This window comes from Macrotis lagotis, chromosome 1 (assembly GCF_037893015.1).
Source record: "Macrotis lagotis isolate mMagLag1 chromosome 1, bilby.v1.9.chrom.fasta, whole genome shotgun sequence".
In the NCBI taxonomy this organism is placed as follows: Eukaryota; Metazoa; Chordata; class Mammalia; order Peramelemorphia; family Peramelidae; genus Macrotis; species Macrotis lagotis.
Window position 1 is genome coordinate 442268233 of NC_133658.1, and position 26573 is coordinate 442294805.

Sequence of the window (26573 nt, forward strand, 5' to 3'; positions counted from 1 at the left end):
TTTGGATCAAGGTACAACATGGAAACAAAGTAAAGACTGACAGAGTGCTTTCTGTGGGGGGGGGGGAGCGAAGCAAGATGGGGAGGAAATTGTAAAACTCAAATAATATCTTTAATAAAAATTAATTTTTTAAAAAAGCAATTAGGGGGGGCAGCTAGGTGGTGCATTGGATAGAGCACTGGCCCTGGAGTCGGAAGAACCTGAGTTCAAATGCAGCCTCAGACACTTAATAATTACCTAGCTGTGTGGCCTTGGGCAAGTCACTTAACCCCATTTGCCTTGTAAAAACCTAAAACAAAAAAAAAAAAGAGGAAAAGCAGTTAAGGGAGATGGAGGAAAAATTGGGAGGAGAAATGAAAGAGATGCAGAAAAATAATGAAAACCAAATCAACAGCTTGGTGAAAGATATACAAAAAAATACTGAAGAAAAAATCGTATGTTAAAAACCAGTTTTGGCCTAATGGAAAAAGCAAAACAAAAGGCAAATGAAGAGAATGCCTTAAAAAGCAGAATTGGCCAGTTGGAAAAGGAGATAAAAAAGCTCTCTGAAGAAAATAACTCCTTCAAATACAGAATGGAACTAAAGGAACCTGATGACTTTGCAGGAAATCAGGAAGAAATAAAACTCTTCCAAAAAAAAGCAAAAATTAGAAGAAAATGTGAAATATCTCATTGGAAAAACAACAGACCTTTTGAAAACAGATCCAGGAAAAAGAATTTAAAAATTATTGGGCTATTTGAAAGCCTTGATCAGGAGAAGAGCCTAGACTTCATTTTTCAAGAAATAATACAGCAAAATTGCCCTGAGATCCTAGAAGCAGAGGGAAAATAGAAATCGAGACAATTGACCAGTCACCTCCTGAAAGAGATCCCAAAAGAAAAACTTCCAAGAATATTATAGCCAAATTCCCAAACTCCCAAATCAAAGAGAAAATTCTAAAAGCTGCTAGAAACAAACCATTCAACTACCGATGCTCCATAATGAGTATTACACAGGATCTGGCAGCATCTACATTAAGGGCTCGTAGGGATTGGAATATGATTCTGGAATATTTCAGTTCTGGAAGTCAAAAGATCTTGGTTTACAACCGAGAATCAACTACCCAGCAAAACTGAACATCCTCATTCAGGGGAAAAGATGGACTTTCAATGAAACAGGACTTTCAAGCTTTCCTATTGAAACAACCAGAGCTGAACAGAAAGTCTGATCTCCAAGTACAGGACTCTGGTGAACCATAGAGGGGGGGTGGAAGAGAAGGGCTAACTACGAGGAACTTAATGTTATCGAACTGTTTGTATTCCTGCGTGGGAAGAAGATAGTGATAACTCATATGAACTTTCTCATTTATAAGAGCTGTTAGAAGGAGTCTATATAGACTGGACATAGGAAAAAGCAGAATATAATGGTATATTATAGTAAAAAAGATGGAGTTAATGGGCTATAAAAGAAAATACTGGGAGGAAGGGAAAGGAGATGAAGAAGAAGAAGCTAAGAAATTTCACATAAGAGTCAAGAAAAAGCTTTTTCAATGGGGTGGAAAGGGGGAATGAGTGAGCCTTCATTCTCATCAGAAATGGCTCACAGGGGAAATAACACACACTTAATAGGGTGAGGAATCTATCTTAACCTAGAGAAAAATAAGAAGAAAGGGACGGGATAAGGGAGAATGGGGTGGGGGGGGGAATAGGTGATAGAAGAGAGGGAAGGTCAAGGGAAAGGGTACAACACACTTTTGGACAGGGCCAGGATCAAAGAAGAGAGAGAATAGAATTTATTCTATTTATAATTTATTATTTATGAGAGTGTGGAGGAATAGATTGGAAGTACAGCTAGTAATAGCACCTATGGGAAAAATATTGGAGCAACTTCTCTGGTGGACTTATGACAAGGCCCAGAGACAAGCCATTGGAATCTGAACACAGACTGAAGTACATTTTTTTTTCCTCTATCTATTCTTGAGGTTTCTCATCTTCTTGGGGAGCAGGGGTATATGTTTACTCTTATGTTTACTCTTGTAACACATTCAGTTTCGATCAGTGCAAAGCATGGAAACAATGTAAACACTATCAAACAGCCTTCTGTGGGGAGGGGGGAAGGGGGGGGAATTGTAAAATTCAAAATCTTACAAAAATAATAGGTAGATACTACTATTGTTTCTAATTGGAAAACAAATAAAATGTTAATAAAAATATTTTTAAAGGGAATAAAAGAGAAGTGAAGAAAACAAGCAGAACAGTGACAAAACCTATTATGATAAAAACCTGGTAAAAGAAAAAAGGATTTTCAAAGACTTTGAAACTCTGGTCATTATAAATATCAATCATAAATCCTGAGAACTGTTGATTGTATACCATCCACTTCCTGATAGAGAGGTAGAGGATATTGTTGCAGAATGAGATGTTTTTGACCTGGTTAGTGCAGACATTCAATTTTGCTTGATTATACATGTTTGAAGCGGGAATTGTTCTTTTCTTTTGTTCTCAGGAGGGGAATGGGGTAGGTTAGATGGATAAGGAGTAAATTTTTGCTCCCTATGACTGTTATATGATCTCCTTTTGTGAATTTTTTTACAATGTTATTTTTTAAAGAAAGATTTTATTTATTTTGAGTTTTACAATTTTTCCCCCTATTCTTGCTTCTCTCCTCCCCCCCACCCCCCACAGAAGGCAGTCTCTTAGTCTATACGTTGTTTCAATGGTATTCATTAATCTAAGTGTATGAGATAGTACAAATTACATAACAAGATAACTGTTTTTTTCTAAATTAAAGGCAATAGTCTTTGGTCTTTGTTCAAACTCCACAATTCTTTCTCTGGATACAGATGATTTTCTCCATCACAGATACCCTAAAATCGTCCCTGATTGTTGCACTGATGGAATGAGCAAGGTTGATTATCACTCCCATGTTGCTATTAGAGTGTACAAGATTTCCACAGATGTAAAATTGTCTTTGTATATCATTTGACCATTTGTCAATTGGGGAATGGCTTGGTTTTTTTTAATTTGACTCAGTTTTCTGTATATTTTAGAAATAAGTCCTTTGTGAGAAATACTAGTTGGTTTTTGTTGTTTTGATTTTATTTTATTTTGAATTTTTTACAATTTTTCCCTCAATCTTGTTGATCTAAGTTGAATGTGATGAGAGAGAAATCATATCCTTAAGGAAGAAAAAATATTGTGCCTGATTGTTGCAATAATGGAATGAGCAAGTCCATCAAGGTTGGTCATCACCCACCCCCATGTTGCTGCTAGGGTGCACAGTGTTCCTCTGGTTCTGCTCATTTCACTTAGCATCAGTCCATGCAAATCTTTCTGGGCTTCTCTGAATTCCCATTCCTTCTGACTTCTAATAGAGCAATAGTGTTCCATTGCATACATGTACCACATTTTGATAAGCCATTGCCCAATTGAAGGACATTTACATCAATTTCCAATTCTATGCCACCACAAACAGAGCTGCTATGAATATTTTTGTACAAGTGACTTTTTATATATTACTAAAGTATTCTTGTTTAAGAGTAAACAAAATACCCTCTCCCCCCAAAAAAAATATAGACCCTCATGATAAAGTAAAGGAATGAGAAAAAAATAAGTTTAACTCTGTGTTCTGATACCATCAGCTCTGTCTTGGGTGGATCACATTCTTTATGATAAGTCCATCATAAAAGTTACTTCCATATTTTTCCACTGTTGCTCTTGCTGATTGTAATTCCCTATATCCATTCCTCCCCACTAGCATATATTATATTTTCTCTCTCCTTTCACTCTGTCCCTCTTCTAAAATGTGCTGTAGGTCAGCTGAGTAGAACTGATCACCAGCCCTGGGACCAAGAGCTCCAAGTCCACATACCACCCCTTAGACCCCATGGTACCAGACAGTCCACCCAATCCCAGCCCCTTGCAAAAAGTAAAAAAGAAAATGTGTTATATCTGACTATTCTCTCCTATGATCTATCCTCTCCTCTATCACCCACATCTCCCCTCTTCCCCCTCTCCCCCTTTTCTCCTTTTTACTCTAAATGTCTATACACTATTGAATATGTATGCTGTTTCCTCTCTGAGTCATTTCTGATTAGAGTGAAGATTCCCTCATTCCATCTTGCCTTCCACCCTTCCATATCATTGCAAAAGCTCATTGTAAAAAAAAAATATTTTGTACGAAATATCTTAGCCTATTCCACCTCTCCTTTCTCTTACTCCCAGTGCATTTCCCTTTTAGCTATTGACTCCATTTTTACAATATATCTTCAAATTCAGCTCCCTCTTGTGCTTCATCTTCGTCTATGAAAACTCCTTCTACCTGCTCTATTAAATGAGAAGTTTCATATGAATATTATCACTATCATTTTTCTATGCAGGAATATATGCAGTTCATCATCATTAAGTTCCTCATTTTACCCTTCTCCTCCACTCTCTATGCTTCACCTGAGTCCTTTATTTGAAGGCCCAACTTCTGTTCAGCTCTGGTAATTTCAACAGGAACATTTGAAATTCCCCTGGTTCAATGAAAATCCATCTTTTCCCCTGAAAGAGGATGTTCAGTTTTGCTGGGTAGTTGATTATCGGCTGTATTCCAAGCTCTTTTGCCTTCCAGAATATTATATTCCAAGCCCTACAAGCCCTTAATGTAGTTGCTGCTAAGGTCCTATGTGATCCTGACTGCAGCTCCACAATATTTGAGTTGTGTCCTTCTGCTTCTTGTAATATTTTCTCCTTGACTTGGGAGTTCTGGAACTTGGCTATCATATTCATGGGGATTGGGTTTTTTTTTTGGCTCTCCAGGGGAGATCAGTGGATTCTCTCAATTTCTATTTTTCCCTCTTCTAGGATATCTAGGTGATTTTCCTGTAGGATTTCTTTTAAAATAAGGTCAAGGCTCTTTTCCTGATCATAACTTTCAGGTATCCCAGTAATTTTAAATTATCTTTCAGAATCTGTTTTCCAGATCAGTCATTTTTTTCAATGAGATGTTTCACATTTTCTTCTAATTTTTCATTCTTTTGGTATTGAAGTATTGTGTCTTGAGTTCTCGTATAGTCATCAGGTTCCTTTAGCTCCAATCTACATCTGAAGGATTTGTTTTCCTTAGAGGGCTTTCTTATCTCCTTTTCTATCTTGCCAATTCTGCCTTTTAAAGCATTCTTCTCATCAATAATTTTTGAACTGTTTTATCCATTTGACCTGTGCTGGTTTATAACATGCTTTTTTTGGGGGGGGGGGGGTTGGGGTTTTGTTTTAGTTTTTTTTTTGCAAGGCAGTGGGGTAAAGTGACTTGCCCAAGGCCACACAGCTAAGTAATTATTAAGTGTCTGAGGCTGGATTTGAACTCAGATACTCCTGACTCCATGGCCAGGGCTCTGTCCACTGTACCACCTAGCTGCTCCAACATGTTATTTTCTCCAGCATTTTTTTGGATCTCCTTGATGAAGTTGCTGAATCCTTTTTCCATGTTTTTCCTGCATGTCTCTCATTTTTTTCCCAATTTTTCTTCTATCTCCCTTACTTGATTTTCAGAATCTTTTTTGAGCTCTGTCATAGCCTGAGTCCAACTTTTGTTTTTTTTCTTTTTTTTTATTTAGGTTTTTGCAAGGCAAATGGGGTTAAGTGGTTTGACCAAGGCCACACAGCTACGTAATTAAGTGTTTGAGGCCAGATTTGAACTCAGGTACTCCTGACTCCAGGGTCACAGCTCTATGCACTGCACCACCTACCCACCCCCTAACTTTCATTTTTTATGGAGTCTTTAGATGCAGGAGCTTGTACTTCCTCATCCTCAGATTGAATATTTTGATGCTTCTTGGGATCATAGACAAAGAATTTCTCATTGCTGTTCCTCTTTTTTCTCTGTTGACTCATTTTTCCAGTCTGTGCCTGGTTTTGGGGTGCTTCCTGAGTTTTTGAGTATTATTGGGACATCCCACTGGGACCTTTATAACTCCAAGAGCATATGCTCTCTTCCCTGTGTTTTGATATGTAGATGATCACAGGCACTCCCCTCTGCCCTGGAGCTGTGAGGAGGGTCCCTGCTTTCTTAGTATGGAACCTGGGTCTGCAGCCTGGATCTGAGTGTGGGCAAACAGCAGGGTCCTGCCCCAGTAGCAGAAAGATTTCTCCTGACCCCCTTACCATCTGTGGGCTATGTTCTGGAGGTGTAGGCTTGGTTCCCCCGATTCTTGCTGCAGGTTCTGCATCTGGTGCTCCTCATTCCACACTCATTCTAGTGTAGGAGAGTTCTCTCACGACTCGTTCAAGCTGTTTCTGGTGATCCCTGGGCTGGGCTGGGTTATGCTGCGGCTGTAGCATTTTCCAACCCCTTGTCTCGGTGAAACACACCTTTCCTGTGGAACTTCTAATTTATCTTGGACTGGTAAAATGTATCAGTATTTCTGTGGGGTTTGCCCTTCTAAATTTTGGCTAGAGTCATAATTTCTTGGCTTTTGGAGTTTGGGGGGAAGGAGTTTCTGGGAAATGCTGCCTTCACATGGCCATCTTGGCTCGGCCCCCCTAAAAATCCATAACTACTAGTTGTAAAGATTATTTCCCAGTTTACTACATTTCTTTTGATCTTGGTTATAGTGCAAAAGTTTTTTAATTCAATGTAATCAAAATCATATAGTTTGTTTTTAGTGATGTTCTCCAATCTCTTCCTTGGGCATAAACTGCTTCCCTTTCCATAGATCTGACAGGTAAACTACTCCTTGACCTTCTAGTTTGCTTAATACTGTTTTTTATGTCTCAATCTTGCATCCATTTTGATTTTATCTTGGTATAGGGTGTGAGGTGTTGTTCTAATCTAAGTTTCTTCCTTACTGACTTCCAGTTTTCCCAGCAGTTTTTATCAAAGAGAGCTGGACTCTTTGGGTTTATCAAACAGCAGATTACTGTTTATATATAATATATACATATATATATATATATACATATATATAATATAAAAATGAAATAAGTATTTTATATATCTATTATAATGTTATATATATAAAAAATCATTTCCTGTTATTGCACCTAGTCTATACCACTGGTCCACCACTCTATTTTATAGCCAATACCAGACAGTTTTGATGACTGATGCTTTATAATTTTAGATCTGGTAGGGCTGAGTCACCTTCTTTTGCACTTTTTTTCCATTAAAGTAATTTTTTGGAATTTTACTTGGCAGGGCACTAGAATTGTCATTTTTATTATATTAGCTTGACCTATCCATGAGCAGTTATGTTTTCCCAGTTATTTAAATCAGATTTTATTTGTATGAGAAGTGTTTTGTAATTGTTTTCAAAATTTTTCTGAGTTTGCCTTGCGAAATAGACTCCCAGGTATTTTATATTGTCTGCAGTTACTTTGAATGGGATTTCTCTTTCTAGCTCTTCCTGCTGTATGTTGATAGTCATATATAGAAAAGTTAAGGATTTATGAGAATTTATTTCATATCCTGTGACTTTGCTAAAGTTGGTAATTGTTTGCAGTAGCATTTTAGATGATTTTTTGGGGATTCTCTAGTTAAACCATCATGTCATCTTCAAAGAGTGAGAGTTTTGTCTCTTCCTTCCCAATTCTAATTCCTTCAATTTCTATTTCTTCTCTTATTGCTGAAGCTAACATTTCTAATACGATATTGGATAGTAGTGGTGATAATGGGCATCCTTGTTTCACCCCTGATCTTATTGGGAATGTTTCTAGCCTATCCCCATTGCATATAATGCTTGTTGATGGTTTGATAGGTGGAATTTGGCCACACCATTCTTTGCTGTTTTCATTTTAAGATCTCTTTCCAGAGGGGATAGATGTATTCTTGGTGTTACTTCTATTTATTCCTAAACTCTCTAGTGTTTTTAGTAGGAATGGGTGCTGTATTCTGTCAAAAGCTTTTTCAGCATCTATTGATATAATCATAAGATTTCTGATAGGTATGTTATTGTTATAATTAATTAATACTAACCAACCCTGCATTTCTGGGATAAATCCTACTTGATCAGAATGTATTATCCTAGTGATAACTTGCAATTGTTTTGCTAAGATTTCATTTAAGAATTTTTCACCTATATTCATCAGGGAGATAAGGTATATAATTTTCTTTCTCTGTTTTAACTCTTCCTGGTTTAGGTATCAGCACCATATTAGTCTTATGGAAAGAGTTAGGCAGAGTTCTGTCTTCACCTATTTTTCCAAAGAGTTTATATTGAATTGGAACCAATTGTTCCTTAAATGTTTGATAGATTCACTTGTGAATTCATCAGTCCCTGGAGATTTTTTACTTAGGGAGTTCAATGATGACTTGTTGAATTTCTTTTTCTGAGATAGGGTTGTTTAGGTATTTAATCTCCTCTTCATTTAACCTGGGTAACTTATATTTTTGTAAATATTCATCCATTTCACTTAGACTGTCAAATTTATTGGCATAGACTTGAGCAAAATAATTCTGAATCATTAATTTCCTCCTCATTGGTGGTGAGTTCACCTTTTTCATTTATGATACTAACAATTTGGTTTTCTTCTTTCTTTTTTTAATGAAATTGACCAGAATTTTATCAATTTTATTGGATTTTTCATAAAAACCAACTCTTGGTTTTATTTATTAATTCAATAGTTCTTTGCTTTCATTTTTATCAATTTCTCCTTAAATTTTTAAAATTTCTAATTTGCTATTTAATTGGGGTTTACATTTGTTCTTTCTCTAATTTTTTTATCTGCATAGTTGCATTATTTTAGTTCATTGATTTCCTCTTTTTCTAATTTAGTCATGTAAGCATTTAAAAATATTATATATCCCCTGACAGCTGCTTTGAGTGAATTCCACAGGTTTCAGTATGTTGTTTCATTATTGTCATTATCTAGGATGAAATATTTAATTCTTTCTATAATTTTTTGTTTGATCCACTCATTTTTTAAAATGAGATTATTTAGTTTCCAATTAATTTAGGGTCTGTATCTCCCTGGCTCAATATTGCATATGAGTTTTATTGTATTATCATCTGAGAAAGATGTAATTTGCTATTTTCTGCTTTTATTTCCTAGTACATGGTCAATTTTTGTGTAAGTGCCATGTACTGCAGGGAAAAAAGTATATTCCTTTCTATCCCCATTCAATTTCCTCCATAAATCTATCATGTCTGGGTTTTCTAACAATCTATTAAACTCCTTAACTTCTTCTTGTTTATTTTATGATTAGATTTATCTAAATTGTAGAGTAGGAGGTTGAGGTCTCCCACTAGTAGTTTTGCTGTCTATGTCTTCCTGAAGTTCTTTCAGCTTCTCCTCTAAGAATTTGGATACTATTCCATTGGGTGCATATGTATTCAGTATTGAAATCACTTTATTGTCTATATACCTTTTAGAAGGATATAGTTTCCTTTCTTATCTCTTTTAAAACTATCTATTTTTGCTGCTGCTTTGTCTGAGATAAGGATTGCTACTCATGCTTTTTTCACCTCAGCTGAAGCAAAATATATTCTGCTCCAACCTTTCACCTTTACTCTATATGTATCTCTCTGCTTCAGATGAGTTTCTTGTAAGCAGCATATTGTGGGTTTCTGTTTTTTAATCCACTCTGCTATTCACTTACATTTTAAGGGAGAGTTCATCCCTTTCACATTCAAAGCTATAATTACTCTACTCTTTATTGCCTTTCATGCTATTTTCCCTCTGATTCCCTTTTTCACATTATCCATATTCCCCTGTATTTTATTTCCAAATACCACCACCTTCAGTGTATTTGCCCTCCTATATCCAACCCCTCCACTTTCTTTCCTCTTTCTCTTTTTCCTTCTCTTCCTTCTGTTAGTTCCTCTTTTTCTTCCCCTTCCTGTCTCCATTCCCCCCTCCCCTTTCCCCCTTTTAATACTTGAAAGGTAAAATGTTTCTTAAGTTAACTGAGTGTGTGTGTAATTTAATTTTAAGCCAAGTCTGATGAGAAGAAGATTCAGTTATTTCTCATCTCTTCCCTTCTTCCCCTCTATTACAATAGGTCTTTTGTACCTCTTTATGTAATGAGATTTACCCCCATTCAATCCCCTCCATCCTTCCGTCTCCTTCCTGTCCCCTTTTTAAGGAGGTAGTGTTTTTAAATCATTTTATCTGAGTCTCAGAAAATCATGAGTATCCATCACTTCAGGCTAAGTATATTCACTCTAATATAGTTATAAACCTCAAGAGTTATTATAGTCTTTCGACCAAATAGGGATATAGCCAGTTTCTTCCCATTAGATAGCAGTCTCATGGATAAATCATGAATGGCCATCACTTCTGGCTAAGTGTATTCTCTCTGATAGAGTTACAATTCTCAAGAGTTATGAAAATCTTTTTCCCATGCTGGGATATAGCCAGTTTCATCTTATTGGATAGCAGTTTTTTTCTCTTTACTTCATTTTTTTTAACCTTTTCATGTGTCTCTTGAACCTCCTGTTTGATGTTCAAATTTTCTATTTAGCTCTAGTCTTTTTGTCAGGAATTTTTGGAAGTCTCCCATTTCTTTAAATGACCATCTTTTCCCCTAGAAGAGAAGGCTCAGTTTTGCCAGATAGTGAATTCTTGGCTGCATTTCAGGCTCCCTTGCCCTTTAGAATATCTTATTCCAAGCCCTTCCATCCTTTAATGTTGATGCAGCCAGGTCCTGCACAATCCTTACTGTTGCTCCTTAGTATTTAAATTGTTTCTTTCTGGCTGCTTAGAGGATTTTCTCTTATCTGATAGTTCTGGAATTTGGCCACCACATTCCTTAGTGTTTTCATTTTAGGATCTCTTTCTGGAAAGGATTGATGTATTCTTTCAATAGCTATTTTGCCCTCAGGTTCCATGATATTAGGCCAATTGTACATCACTAAATTCTGTCATATTAAGTCCAGGCTTTTTTTCTCTTCAATGTTTTTAGGATGGTCTATACTTCTAGAGGTCAGTAATTTTGCTGATGAGGTATTTTACATTTTCATATTTTTTTTGGTTTTTTTGGTTTTGTTTAACAGATGCTTGCTGTCTCATGAAGTCATTAGTTTCCACAGACTCCATTCTTTTTTTTTTAGAGAAGAATTTTCTTCATTTACGTAACTTTTGCAACTCCTTTTCCAGTTGGTCAATTCCGTTTTTGTAAGAGTTTTCCATTTGATCAATCGAGGTTTTGAGAGAATTGTTTTCTTGTTGCAAGGTGTTAATTTTCTCTCCCAAATTTTCCAATTGATTTTTAAACTCCTTCTTTATTTCTTCAAGGAAGTCTTTCTGTGCTGGAGAGCAGTCATATTCTCAGAGATTCTAGGTCTCTCTGAGATAGTCTTTTCTTCCAAGAATTTTTCTATGAAACTTTCTTTGCACTGGTCTTTCTTCATTATCCTACAACCTTTAGGAATGGGCTGGTTCACAGAGTTTTGGTGTTGGGATACCTAGAGGCTTTACTCAGAGTATAATATCTCCAGCTAGCCAGTAGGTGGTGCTAGAGGTTTTGCTCCCTGAGTGTAACATCTCCAGTTAGCTAGTAGGGGGTTCTGGTTCCTTTTTCTGGATTGTCTGTGGCCTTGATTGAGACCCTATCCCTTGACCTGGTGGGAGTGGTTGAAGCTGTTGACTACTTTTATCTTTGATCAATGGTGGGCTATACCCTGAGGTGAGGTAATATCCCCATTCATAGTTGAGGTGGTTCTGCTGCTGGGCCTTAGCCTGGGATGGAAGGTGAGCTGTTACTGGGTTTGTTCTGGGAAGAGGCTTCAGCTGAAATGAAGGTATGGACTGAGTTCCTCCAGACCAGAGGAGCTCAGGGCTCAATGTCTGTACCTCTCCCACACCAGTACTCTCCCTCCAGCCCTGCCTGCATCCTCCAAATGGTCAGGGCCACAACCAATGCTTCTGCTCCCTAGTTGGCCCAAGCTCCAGTGGCCAACCAGGCTCTAACCCAGCTGCTGATCAAGCCAGTCTTGTTCTCAGGCCCTCAGGCTCCCAGGCTCCTGCCCTGCAGCTATTCAGGCTAATCCTAATCTGGCTAATTGGAGGCTAATCCAGGCTGTCAAGTCCCATGCTTCCAGCAGAGTCCATCCTCTCTACCTGGATTCAGCCATGATTGGAAGAGAAATTCTGAGTTTTTCTTTCTGGGTTTTATAGATCCGATTTCTGTTGTTTCATATTCTATATGAGGGAAGATCAGGAGACCTTTAGCAGTGTGCCTGTCTTCCCTCAGCCATCTTTGCCAGAAGTTGTAAACATTTTTGTCTCAAGGTTATTTGTTTTCCATCTGCTTTTAATCTGAAATACCTTTCCAAAAATCTGATTTTGTTAGAGTCAAGCATACAGAAAGCATTGTTTTCTTCTCAACTACTTTTCATTGTTTTTTGAATTAACATTCCTTTGTCCTCCCATCATCCAGCCATAATTTTCTGCCATTTCCCTCTCTAAATTTATTTTACATCATATTTTACATCAAGGATTTCAGATTCTTTTACTTCTTAGTAGAAGATTTTCCCAGACCATCAACCTTCTTCTAGCTTCACTTTTCTCTCTTCCTAAATGTGACCTAATTATTAATCAGATCAACATTATATGCTTTGAAATCTTTGAATCTTTAGTATTCTTTGCTTCTTTGTCCTGTTCTCATTCAAGTACTAACTCAGGATTACTCCAACCACCTACCCTTTTCTAGTACTACTCACCTACTGCTGAATTATGAAGTAAATTTGCCAGTCCACTAGTTAATAGCGCTATAGATTTATGTTATATAATATCAGTTGTGTCCTTAGCAAGACAAACTTTTTATACTTCCCTAATTGATCATCGCATTTCTACAGTAACTATTCTAAGTTGTGTCAGGTCTCTCACTCTCTCATGAGAAGACCTCACCTTATTTTACTGAGATCATGGAGATCTGTTTAAAGAAAATCTTTGGTATGTAAATGTTAGGACGTACTGTTGTTCTGTAAGAAATCATGAGTAACTTGATTTCAAAAAAAAGCATAAAGACTTACATGCATTGATGCTGAGTGAAGTGAGCAGAATCAGTAGTACAATGTACACATTAACAATCACATTGTAAGATAATGTAATGGACACAGCTCCTCTCAGGAGTTTAGTTAGCAAAGACAATCTTGAAGAGTTATTATGGAGAATGCCATCCAGAGAAAAAAACTGGATTCTCAAACTGGATTGTTTGCTGCCAAGGGGAAGGGAATAGGAAGGGAGGATAATAGAAAAATGTGGAACTTTAGAGTTTGCAGCAGGATGAATGTAATCCAAAAAAATTAAATAACTAAATAAAAGAGGGGGAAACCACACCACCAAAAATAAAAAAAGATTATTTTGCCTTCAATAATGAAACATAGTCAGGAAGAAAACTTTTAAAGTTTATTAGAAACACCAAGACAGAAGGTACTGCATTGGTTGACTGGCCACAGGGGCTAGCCCTCAGGTTTCAAGGTAAAGTGACTTTTTAATACAATCTTTCTTAAATAAGAAATAAATTCCTGATAGGTCCACATCTCTGAAAGAGATGTCATTGCATCTCAGCTCTTCCCTCTTTGCCACATCATAGGGAAATAAGATTAAAGGTAAGAGGGTGTAATTTAAGCTCATATGACCACATGAAGCCTAACATATAAGTTTTATATGATCAAAATTCATGCAGCAAACTTGTTGAGGCCTCTCTCCAGAGACAAGCCAGTCTGGAAACAATAGGAGTCACTACATAAATTTTATAAATTGCTTCTTCTTGGGCAGCTAGGTGGCGTAGTGGATAAAGCACCAGCATTGGAGTAAGGTGTACCTGGGTTCAAATCTGGCCTCAGACACTTAATAATAACCTAGCTGTGTGGCCTTGGGCAAGCCACTTAACCCCATTTGCCTTATGTCTCCTTATCTAGGAGTCAACCAATGACACCTTTTTCCAGCAGATTGCCTTCATAATAATCTCCTGTCTCTAATCATCAGTTGCTTTCTAGCAACTGACTCATCCTATTCTATCCCATCATTAATACCTGATCCCCACATTCTTTTATTAGATTGTAACCTCCTTTACAGCAGTCAGGAAGATCCGAGTTCAGATTCAACTGTAGTCACTTAACAAGCTGTGTGACCTAAGAAAGTCACTTAACCTTCATTGGCCTTAGTTTCTTCAAGCTGTAAAATGGGAATAATAAAAACCCCAAAGTTGTGATTTTCAAAAGAACTAATAATTGTAAAGCACTTAGCACAGTGTCTGGCACATAGTAAGCACTGTGTAAATGTTAACTGTTATTTATTATCATTTATTTGGTCTTTCTGGTTCATTGATTCACTTGTTAACTTTAGAATGATTGTTTGACATCAGGGCAGCTAGGTGGTGCAGTGAATAGAGCACCGGCCTTGGAGTCAGGAGTACCTGAGTTCAAATCCGGCCTCAGACACTTAATAATAACCTAGCTGTGTGGCCTTGGGCAAGCCACTTAACCCCATTTGCCTTGCAAAAAAGCCTAAAAAAAAAAAAGAATTATTGTTTGACATCACTAAACTGAAAATTAATATTAATGCCCCTCTTCCTAGTTTTTACTCCCTTATATGATCTTATATAACTTTTTTTAACCCCAAAAGACTTAATTTTCCCTTAATAGTTGGGAGGAATTTTTTTTTTAATTCTAAGAATGAGTTTCATCTTTTATATATTTTTATGTATGGAAGAATATATTTGAACTTTTTTTTTGCAAAGCAAAGGGGTTATGTGACTTGCACAAGATTGTACAGTTAAGTACGTATTAAGTATGTGAGGCCGGTTTTGAAATCAGCTTCTCCTGACTCCAGGGCTAGTGCTCTAGCCACTGTGCCTTCTAGCTGACCCTTCTTTGAATTTTTTTAGAGAAGAATTAGAGGTAGTTATTAGTTAATATTCTATTTTTTTAGAAAGATTTTACTTTGAATTTTACAATTTTTCTCCTAATTTTGCTTCCCTCCCTCCACCCCCCACAGAAGGCAGTCTGTTAGTCTTTGCATTGTTTCTATGGTATACATTGATCTAAGTTGAACGTGATCAGAGAGAAATCCTTCCTTAAGGAAGAAAAATAAAGTATAAGAGATAACAAAATTATATAATAACATATTTTTTAAAATCTTTGGTCTTTGTTCAAATTCCACAATTCTTTTTCTGGATACAGATGGTATTCTCCATTGTAGATAGTCCAAAATTGTGCCTGATTGTTGTACTGATGGAATGAACAAGTCCATTAAGGTTGATCATCACCCCCATGTTGCTTTTAGGGTTTAGAATGTTGTTCTGGTTCAGCTCATATTAGTTCATGCAAATCCTTCCAGGCTTCCCTGAATTCCCATCCCTCCTGGTTTCTAATAGAACAATAGTATTCCATGACATGCGGATACCACAGTTTGTTAAACCATTCCCCAATTGAAGGACATTCACTTAATTTCCAATTCTTTGCCACCACAAACAGCGCTGCTATGAATATTTTTGTACAATTGATGTTTTTACCCTTTTTCATAGTCTCTTCAGGGTATATATAGACCCAGTAGTGGTATTGCTGGATCAAAGGCTATGCACATTTTTCTTGCCTTTGGGCAATTGTTTCAAATTTCTCTCCAGAAAGGTTGGATGAGTTCAGAGCTCCACCAACAATGTATTAGTATCCCAGATTTCCCACATCCCTTCCAATATTTGTTAATATTCTTGAAATTTTTCCCATAAATACCATATTTCAAAAGTTTCTTCTGTTATTCTCAGATGGGATTTAGATTATTATATCTGAGTAAAGTTTTTCTTGAGTAGGTCTCATAAAAATTTTTTATATCCTTAGAAGAGTATTACCATTTCTTACTGATTATTGTTAGTATTCCTTCCTGATTTTTATAAAAATAAGAACTCATATCATACACAACAAAGAATAGGTTTCCTATCCTATAGGGTCTCTGAGTATTAATTGGTTCGTGTTCTGTGAAGCCTTTGCCATATTTATACTATTCTTAAACTGTCAGCAGCTACAGGGACCTGTAATTAACAGAATTTTTGTTTCTGAAAATTTTCTCAGAAAAAGAATTTCTGAAATGGAGCTTGCTTGCTCACTTTCACATTTATGGAGTTGCATATCATTTTGTTTATTTCATTTATTTCTAAATATTATGAGTTGGATTTGATGCTTATTTCAGTTGTTTCAGTCATGTCTGACTTTTCATGAGCCTCTTTTTAGTTTTCTGGACAAAGAAACTCAAATGATTTGCCAATTCCTTCTCCAAATCATTTTATGAAGAGATAAATGGGTCTTACCTAAGGTCACACAGTTAGTAAATGTCTATTTGAAGTCATGATTATGATTCTTTCTGACTTCAGATTCAGCCCTCTATCCACCAGGCTACTTAGCTTCTGTAATTCACATTATAATGAAAGTAATTGAATGTTGAAGGAAATCATTTGTAAATACTTGGGTAAAATGAGAATTCCTTTGAGGAAGAAATTAACTGTGTCAAAGATCACTTAGAACTCCACAAGTAGAATTCCAAAACAGTGATCTGAAACTTTCTGAAGTCAACACAAAATGAAGATTTACTTAAGGTTTGGAATTTTGTGTGGAGGATATGTTGAACTTTAATTTATAAAAAAAAAAATAATAATAATACTTTTCTCATTTTAAATTACAGGATGTGAAGTTACTCCTGATGTAAACATTTCAGGTCAAAAATTTAACATTAAACTCCTTATTCCAGTTGCAGAGGGTATGAATGAAATCTGGCTTCGTTGTGACAGTGTAAGTCTTTTATTTAAAGTATAGTATAAATCCTGGTTCTTTCATGTATTCCTCCTTATTATGTTTTTTTATACTTTTAAAATTTTATTATACTTATGCTTATCTTAAATTTTATCCTTAAATTTCTCTCCAATTGTAGGAAAAACAGTATGCACATTGGATGGCTGCTTGCAGATTAGCCTCCAAGGGCAAGACCATGGCAGACAGTTCTTATAACTTAGAAGTTCAAAACATTCTTTCATTTTTGAAGATGCAACATTTGAATCCAGATCCTCAGTTAATACCAGAGCAAGTCACAACTGATATTAATCCTGAATGTTTGGTGTCACCTCGATACCTAAAGAAGTACAGAAATAAGCAGGTATTTTTTTTTCTTCTTAGTATATTTTTGTTGTGCTCCATTTTAAATCTATCTGTGTGTGTGTGTGTGTGTGTGTGTGTGTGTGTGTGTGTGTGTGTGTGTCTTTGACTATCAAATTCAAATTTAATTGGTTTTTTATTTAGTTAGAAATCTTTTTTTGGCCAGGTAGCGCACTTTTATTTCTCTTTTTTTTAATTAATTTATTTATTTTGTATTTTACAGTTTTTCCCCTAATCTTACCTCCCTCCCTCCCTCCCTCCCCCCACCCCCCAGAAGGCAGTCTGTTAGTCTTTACATTGTTTCCATCTTATACACTGATCTAAGTTAAATGTGATGAGAGAGAAAACATATCCTTAAGGGAAAAAAATACTTAGAAATCTTAATGAGCATTCATACCAGGTAGAAACAGAAAATGAAATTTAGTTTCACTTGGCTTAGATTTAAACAATCTATTATTAATTAATAAAATTTCTTTTAAAATTAATAAAATTTCCTTTCAAGTCATGTAGCATTCATCTTGACATTTTAGATGGTTCAAGCTACTACAGAAAGATTTTCACATGACATATAAGTAAAGTATTAAAGAAAGGAAGAAATGCTATCCTAGAAATACTTATGAATTGTTGATTTCAGTTTTAAAATAAAGGAAAGTGAAGCAAAAAATAAATTCTTTATAATTCTTTCAAAAATACTCCATAAAGAGATCATTTTAAAGGACACAATTTCTAAAAGGTAAGTTTTCTATACCATAAAAGATGAATCTTCCATTTTTAGGAATTAGTATACATGTGCCATTATCAAATTAGTAGCAGATAGCTACTTTAATGATATTCAAATCAAGTTATGAGATCCCTTTCCCATAAATCTCTAGAAAATTATATCCTTTATTTGTTTTTTTCATCACTGCTAAGATGGTGGGCAGGGAAAGGGTGTCTACAAGTCTTTGTCTCCCCCACCAAAGTAAAGTTGTAGACTATAAAATTTGAAAACCACTGGATTCTATTATTCTTTGATTCTTTTGCCCCTTGTTGTTTAAAGATACATTGCATATTTTTGAATCATTTGTTTCAAAATTTCATTTCATTTTAGTCTCTTGAAATCTATTCACATTCCACACAAAGATTAACATATGGTCAGCCATATCTGTATATTAAACTAAAAATAAACTGATTGTCTTGAAAATGTTGTCTGCTTGAGGAAAATATTTTTTTCGTGTCTATAATTCCAGAACTCTATAGACAGTAGTGCCTTTTTTTCCTGTCTCCTCTCTTCAAAAAGCAAATAGTATTTGAAGGCTTTGATTTTGTTTATTTTACTTATTCCAAAGAGTAGTGGATGATAATACTTTTCACTGCCTCTGACACAATGAAAAATTTTGAATATTTTATATTGTTTTCCCCTTTTAAAAAGAACAAGTGCTATTCTAACCAGTTACAACTTGGAAATGAGATAAAAAAAATTTGTTGTATGTTTTTTCCCCACAAATGTGTGCATTTAAAAATTTAGTGTTTTAATTACTCAAAAATTTTAATGATTTCAAATAGTTCTTAGTGAGTTTTCAAATAAAAATGAATCTGTGCTTTCTTGTTTTCATTTCCATGCTTACATTCATTTTCTTGGTTCTTCCTAAGGAATTTTGCATGATTTTTTTGCTATAATTTTAGTTTGCAATTGACTATAACGTTGTCTTTGCTTTGTTGCCATTTTCTGATTCCTTTTTTTTTCCTTTCTACTCCTTTTTTTTTCCTTTCCTTCCATTGCCATCCACAGCCAGGCTATATAAGAGATTTGGTAAGTTCACAGATTTAAAAGTAGACACATACATGATTTTTATGTGTATATTTGTATGTGTGATGTAAAAAAAAGTATAATTTTTAATTAAAAATAAAAAATATTTTATAGTTATTAAATACTACAAAACTGCTAACAAATATCTTCTAGAAACTTTCATTTCAATACCTCATTTCATACTTACATTTATTCTTTAGAGGAACCATCGTTTAGGACAGAATTAATTATTTTTGTCACATAAGAGTTAATACCATATATTTTTCTTATAATAAAAAGTAGCAGCTATGTCTCGTAATTCTTTTTATATTTATATTTGGAATTAAGCATTGGAAATTTATCAATTTTTTATTATGTCACTAATTCATATTCTTATATTTTTAGCATAATAATAATTTGGTAAATATATATAACTAATAACATACATGATGTTTAATTATATACAGATCACAGCAAGAATCCTGGAAGCTCATCAAAATGTAGCTCAGATGAGTCTTATTGAGGCCAAAATGCGATATATTCAAGCTTGGCAGTCTTTACCAGAGTTTGGCATCACACATTTTATTGCAAGGTTAGTGACTTTATTTAATACCACTAAACTTAAAATTTATCATGAGCTTTCTCTAATCCCATATCTGTATCTAACCTTTAGTATCATCATCTCCCATTTTCTGTTGTCTCTGAGGAAGGAGGTGGCCTTTCTCCTTGCCAAGTTCATTCCCTCTGCATGTACTGTCCCATTTTCTCTAAGCAGACTACCCCAACATCCACTTGTCTTTCATTTCCATCCTCTCCTTCTACATTCTTCTGCCAATAGATATAGCTTCTAAATACTTTAAACTTTTCTGTGATCCCAGAATCACTCAAGCCATTTTTCTATATCTCAAGAACTTTTCATCTCCAAACTCTTAGAAAAAATTGTCTACATTTGTTGCCTCTACTTCCTGATATTTCCAGTACTTTTCATTCCTTGCAATCTTCCCCCAACATTCACCCGAAACGTTTCTCTCTAAGATAACCAACAGTCTTAAGTGCTATGTTTTCACTTAGTTTTCATGCTTCTTTACTTCTCTGCAGAAGTTTGACAGTGTTGACCACTGGATTTTCATGATGCTGCTGTCCACTTTTGACTACTCCTCACTCTCCTTTCTACATCCTACCCCATATCAGCGGATCAGTCAGATCTACAAACATTTAATAGATAGTTAATATATACTAGGCACAATGTACAAGAAGTTCACATTCTAAAGTCTTGAGACAAGGAGATTGATTAGATGTTTGTTGCATTAGTGAAAGCTTCTGAGCCTACTACTCTAATAGTAGCTGTGAGAGAAGGGGTACTGAAAATGAGGTAAAGGGAATAGTGACAACATTGGCTAGGTGGGATGAATGAGGGCAAGAGATTAATGAGATTTGCAAGTCTGGGTAACTGGAAGGATTATGGTGCTCTCAGTATTATGAAAGTTGGGAAGAGGTGAAGGTTTGAAGGAGAGGATAATGAGTTCTGCTTTCACTTTTGAATTGTTATCTACAGTACATTCAATTTGCGATGTCTGAAAAGGTGACTTAGAGTGACTATTATTGAACCTATGAGGACTATGCAGTGACCAAGTGAGATGGAAGGAACACTCACAGTTAGTAGATTTGTGATGAATTCCAGTTGAGCAAAGGAAACTGAAGAGCAGACAAGTGGGCCAGAAGTAAAACAGTATCACAAAAACTTAAAGAAGAGAGTGCACTTAGGAGGGGGAGTAGTAGTTTCAAAAATGGCAGAAGATTCAAGAAAGACAAAGAATAAGAAAAGGCACATCTGGCAATAATCATTGGTAATGTGAATTAGTACATCCATTTTTGGAAATATGCAAATAAAATGACAAAAATATATTTATATATGTTCAGAGATTCCCCTACTAGGAATATATCACAGGGAAATTGTAGCAGCATTTTTTTTACAGTAGAGAAAAAAATATGGAAACAAAGTAGATAATGATCAGTTGGTACATGCCTAAACAAATTGAATGTTTAAAAAAAAAGGCTGTACTGTGAGAAACACAGAATATGGATGACCACAGAGAATCAAAGAAAAGTTTGCATGAGGTGATTCAGAATGAAGTAAGCAGAGCCAAGAAAATAGTATAGACTATGCCAACAATGGAAAGAACAACTAGAAAAGAATTGAAAGGGAATTGTTGCAAAATTACAAAGAATAATGACCCAAAAGAAATGAGAAAAACAGCTCCACCTCTCCTATCCTCCTGTGATTTGTGTATTCTGTGTCTTCTGTCTGTACGTTCCTTCTAACTGCCCTAACAGTAAGAACATTTTTAGGAGTTATGAGTATCATTTTCCCATGCAGGAGAGGATTGGAGGACTATGAGTGTGAAACTCATTATTTTTCAACATATAAATCATTTTTGCTAATTGTTTTTTCTCTTCATTAAAATATTTTGTTATTCAAGATAGCTCTGTCTGACAAGGAGGGGGAAATATAGAGGAATATTTTGGTGAAATTAAAAATCAAATGATAATAAAAGATCTTGCCAACTTTGGAAAAATCAATTTAAATTGAATGATGAGGCAAAAAGCCAGATTGCTGAAGGGTTACACATTACAAAGCAAGTAAAAGAAGAAGTACAGTGTAGTATGCTTCATCTGATTTAAGAAACTTTCTCTAGGAGTTCAGCTGAGAAGTATAGGAGATAATAGGATCATGGGATCATGAGAGTTTTATGTGGTCAGTTTTCCAGTTCCCAATATTGATCAGCTGTGATAGCAGATTTCTCCAATATACCCCTAATCCAATCATGGCTGACAATGCCTTCAGGTCTCTCATATGGATGTACTGTTAGGATCCTATCAATTTTCATTCTTTGCTCTGATTCTGGGAATATCTTCAGGAGAGCTGCCCTCAGCTGTTTGGTTTCTGCTATGGTAGAATTGTCAGGTTTGGTTGGATATTGACTAGATTTTGTAGGATTTGGAGGTTAGATTTCTGGGGAATCTAGTTGCTTGGAAGAACTCCCTGAATCTGGGGCATAGATTGTTGCCTGGTGGTGGAGACCCTGAAGGCAGTTTCAGGAAGTTCTCCATTTTGGCAGAATTACGGGTGGAGGTGGGAAATCCCTACTGATATATGATGAAGAAATTCCTCTATTCTAGGTCTACTTCTTCCCAAAGGATCATCAGGAATCATAAATATATCAGTTCTATTTGTACATAATTTTTTAAATACACATAGTTGTTCATATATCCTTCATTGGATTGTGAGTTCCTCTAGAGTAAGAGCTACCCTTTATCCTTCTTTACTTCTTTTCTATTACCTACTGGTAATACTATGATTAGTAGTACTTGGTACATTCTAGCTAACTAATAAATATTTATTAGGGGGATCCAAGATGTGAAAAAAAGTCAGGGACTCACCTGAGCTCTCTTCAAAACTCCTTCACACAAATTCTGGAGCAGCAAAACCCAGAAAAGGACAGAGTGAAACAACTTTCCAGTCTAAGACAACTCAGATGGTTAACAGAAAAGATCTGTTGCACAGAAATGAGAGTGGAATTCTAGACTTAGAATAAGGCAGCAAACCAGCATTTAGGCATTTAAAACCTCAGCAGTAGACCATATGGGCAATTGAATTATTAGGGAAGCAGGAGTGATACTTTTGCTGGTGCTGATGGCAAAGAGGCACAAAAATCTTCGTAAAATGAAAAAAATATACAAAAATTGACTGAAGAGATTTCCTGAAGAGTAGAATTGACTTTTTTTTATATACAGTGAGGTTAAGTGATTTGCCCAAGGTCACAGAGGCAATTTTTAAGTGTCTGGGGCTGGATTTGAACTCAGGTCCTCCTGACTCCAAGACCAGTACTCTATCCACTGTGCCACCTAACTGCCCCCTGAATTGACTTTTAAAATTTGTGTGTTTTTTCCCCCCCTGCTCATGGTTTTTTCCTTCCTTTTCTGATTCTTATTTCACAACATAACAAATATGGGAATATGTTTGACATAGTTATGTAACCTATATAGTAACCTATATTGTTGTCAAAGGGAAGAGGGAATCAAAAAAAAGCAAGATTGGGAAAAATAGAAGAAAGCATGAAATATCTCATTGGAAAAACAACTGAGCTAGAAAATTGATCCAGAAGAGATTATTTAAGAATTACTAGTCTACCTGAAAGCCTTGATAATAAAAGAGCTTAGACATCATCTTTCAAGAATTCATCAAGGAAAACTGCCTTTATAGGTCTAGAACCTGAGGGTAAAATAGAATTTAAAATATTTCATCACAGTGTCTACCTCATCAAAAAGATCTCAGTGAAAACTCTCAGGAATATCATAGCCAAATTCCAGAGCTTCCAGGGCAGAGAGAAAATATTTCAGGCAGAAAGAAATAATTCAGATATTGTGGAGCCACAGTCAGGATAACAAAAGGTTTCACATAGGAGCTAGGATTACAAGAAAGAATCGTCTACCCAGCCAAACCTTCAGGGGGAAAAAAATGGACATTTAGGAAAACAGAGGACCTTCAAGCATTGCTGATTAAAAACTAGAGCTGAATAAAAAATTTGTATTTAAAACAAATATAGGATTCAAGAAGGACAGCTTATAATTCCTAAAAACTTTCTCCTTGTTAGGGCAGTTAGAAGGAATATACATAGTCATAAGACACAGTAGACACAAATCACAGAGACTTATTAATTGCCTAGCTGTATGGCCTTGGGCAAGTCACTTAATCCCATTATCTTAAGTAAATAAATCTTTTAAAAATAATTTATTAAAGAAAAATAAAATTAAGGGATAGGAAAAGGGGAAAGCAGAGGGAGAATGGGATAAATTTATCTGGCATCAAAGAGGTGCAAAAGAGCTTTTACAGTGAGGGGGAAGGTGTGGGTCGAGTATGTGATCCATAACTCATCAAAATTGACTCATATTTTACTCAAATTTCTCAATTGGGTAAAGAAATTTCCTACAGGAAAATAGTTGGGGAACAGGATTAGATGAAGGCAGATTGGGAGAGATGATATTCAAAAGCAAAAATCTTTTGAGGATGGACAGGGTCAAATGAAATCAAGAATAATATAAAGGGGGGGTAAGGATGGAAGGAAATCATAATTGTGAAAAAATTTACAAGTGTCTGATAAAGACCTCTATTTCCCATATATAGAGAACTTAGACAAATTTATAAACATTAGAGTCATTCTCCCAGTTGATAAATGGTCAAGGGATTTCACATAAAGTAATCAATTTCATAGTCATATGAAAATTGCTCTACCTCAGTATTAGAGAAATGCAGTATTAAAACAACTCTGCCAGAAAAGGAAAGTGAAATGTTGGAGGGAATTATAGGAAAATTGCACTGTTAATGAAGTTGTACACTGATTCAACCATTCTTTATTTTGGAACTATGACCAAAGGTCTGTATAAACTTGACCAAGCTGTATCTCTACTAATTCTGTATCAAAAGAGAAGGGGGGGGGGGAGGATCTATACATACAAAAATATTTAGAACAGCTCTTTTATTGGTGGCAAAGAATTGGAAATTGAGGGAATTTCCATCAATTGGGGAAAAGTTAAACAAGTTGTATATGATTGCAACAGAATACGTGAAAATGTAATAAGGTGAAAATGAAAACTGGATGTTTTCAGAAAAATGTGGAAAGACTCAAATGAACTAATGCAATGTGAAATTAGAACATTGTATAACCTCTTCAATTGGAGGGAAAGGGAAGAAGCAAAGGAGAGAATTTAGAACTCACTATTTTAAAAAATGAATGTTAAAAAATGTTTTACAAATAATTTGAAGGAAAATAAAATAATAAATTAAAAAAAATAAATGTTTATTGACTTACTCTCTTAGTGATCTCCGTTCCCATGGGTTCAACTATTATTTCTATGCAGATAACTACCAAATTTCTGTACATTGTTAGTCTTCTCTCCCTCCTTGTCTTCCATATCACCAACTGACAGCTAGACATCTCAAAATGCCCAAATTTTCCACCAGATGTCCTCCTATCTTTTTATATTTCTGTTGAGGACAAGGGACTGTTTGTTTTGCAGAGGGGTTTGACTTAGTATTCCCATCATCTAGTACAGTGCCTAGAATGTACTTAATAAATATTAAATTGAATTGAATTATATCTCTTTTACTAACATAGTATTAAAAAAATTTAACCAATAAAATGTTCCTGCTTAGGTACCCACCATGATTAACAGTAAACTTTAAGCCACATTAAAATATTTATGTGACTTTAATAGAACTTATATATAGGAAAAAATAGAAATTCATTGTATTCAATGCGATTTCTGCTTTACTCCTTCAAAAATAAAATGTATACTTCAAAGTTATCAAATTTAGTAGCAAGTCCTCCTATTCAGACTCATTGCTTAACTGAAAATAAGATATTTTATATGGTTATTTGAGCTTAACACAAATAAATCTTAATAGGTTTCATGGGGGCAAGAAAGAAGAACTCATTGGTATTGCCTACAATAGGCTGATTAGAATGGATGCCAGCACTGGAGATGCAATTAAAACATGGCGATTCAGTAACATGAAACAGTGGAATGTAAACTGGGAAATAAAAATGGTAAGCATTTTTTTCTTTAGCTATGTAGCCTTTTTGTGGGAAAGTGGAGTAAAGTATGGTTGTTAAAGAATATTACTACAACATCCTTAAGTGAAGTAAACTCAGTTCTTTTTTATTATAAAGATAAAGCAGTGTGGTTGTGTTCATCTTTAAATGTGGGTGTCAAATGATGCAGAATATAGATGCCTCAAAGACAAAAAAGACTAGGGTCAGGTTCTGCCATACTCCAGCTGTGTGACCCTGAGCAAGTTGTTTCCTCTCTGTACTGTAAGGTCAGATGTATGAAATATGCAACTCACAGGCGACTCGCTCAACACTCCTGGGTGTGGTCCAGACAAGTTAAAATGTATTTGGGAAATATTTAACAAAATAGATATACTATAAAACAAAAGTAATATTATATTTTAAAACTAAGTAAGTACTAAGTACTCAGGAGGACCTGAGTACAAATCTGGCTTAGCTGTGTGATCTTGGGCAAGTCACTTATTCCCATTGTCTTGCAATGAACATAGGTTGAAGAGGCAATTTTTTTACCTGGGAATTTTTATAGCAATGAAATCACAGGTCCGTTTCCTCTCCGTTTTACTGGGTAAACTATAAATTCTGAACTCTTGAATTATGCTTATTTTAAGATGGATTGTTCAAAGTTTTTAACAATGTATATGTTATATAAAAACATAAGTTTTTTTTAATAAGTTATGTGAAAACACAATTTAGAAAGTTTGTTTCCTTCATTGTCATGTTATGATTTCTTTGACAGTGCCATTCTATAATTCTCATTTTTAGGATATCTCCCAAGACTTTCTTATTAATAGAATCACCAGACTGGGAAAGCTTAGGTGTTTTTGCATTCTTTTTATTTGCTCCCCAGAAAATAAAAAAAAAATGTAACAGAATTATCATAAACAGCAACCTAAAAGCTTGAATGGCATTATTAGTTTATAATTTTTTGATATAGAAAATATTTTGAGGACCAATAACATTTAATGTAAATTTTCGTGACTTTGGCTAAATAAAACTATCTAACATGAATGTGTGACTGGTGTCAGGACAAATTATGAAGGATAAATCAAATTGCTGCTAGAATTAATGGAAAATTCATTAATAGAAATTATTAAAATTATTGAATAGTTTTCTTTTAATACAACA

General features: G+C 35.2%; 1 protein-coding gene across 5 annotated transcripts in view; it reads left to right on the plus strand.

The window, feature by feature from the left end:
• FERMT2 (FERM domain containing kindlin 2) overlaps window positions 1-26573 on the plus strand; it is a 127265-nt gene that overhangs the window by 99415 nt on the left and 1277 nt on the right. For 3 of the 5 annotated variants that reach the window (XM_074213332.1, XM_074213334.1, XM_074213336.1), the window contains 5 exons: window positions 16582-16688; window positions 16828-17049; window positions 18820-18840; window positions 19284-19408; window positions 25283-25424. In XM_074213332.1, the coding sequence (XP_074069433.1) occupies window positions 16582-16688; window positions 16828-17049; window positions 18820-18840; window positions 19284-19408; window positions 25283-25424 (617 nt within the window). The remainder of the gene's footprint in view (window positions 1-16581; window positions 16689-16827; window positions 17050-18819; window positions 18841-19283; window positions 19409-25282; window positions 25425-26573) is intronic. The other 2 variants (XM_074213333.1, XM_074213335.1) reach the window with 1 other exon arrangement.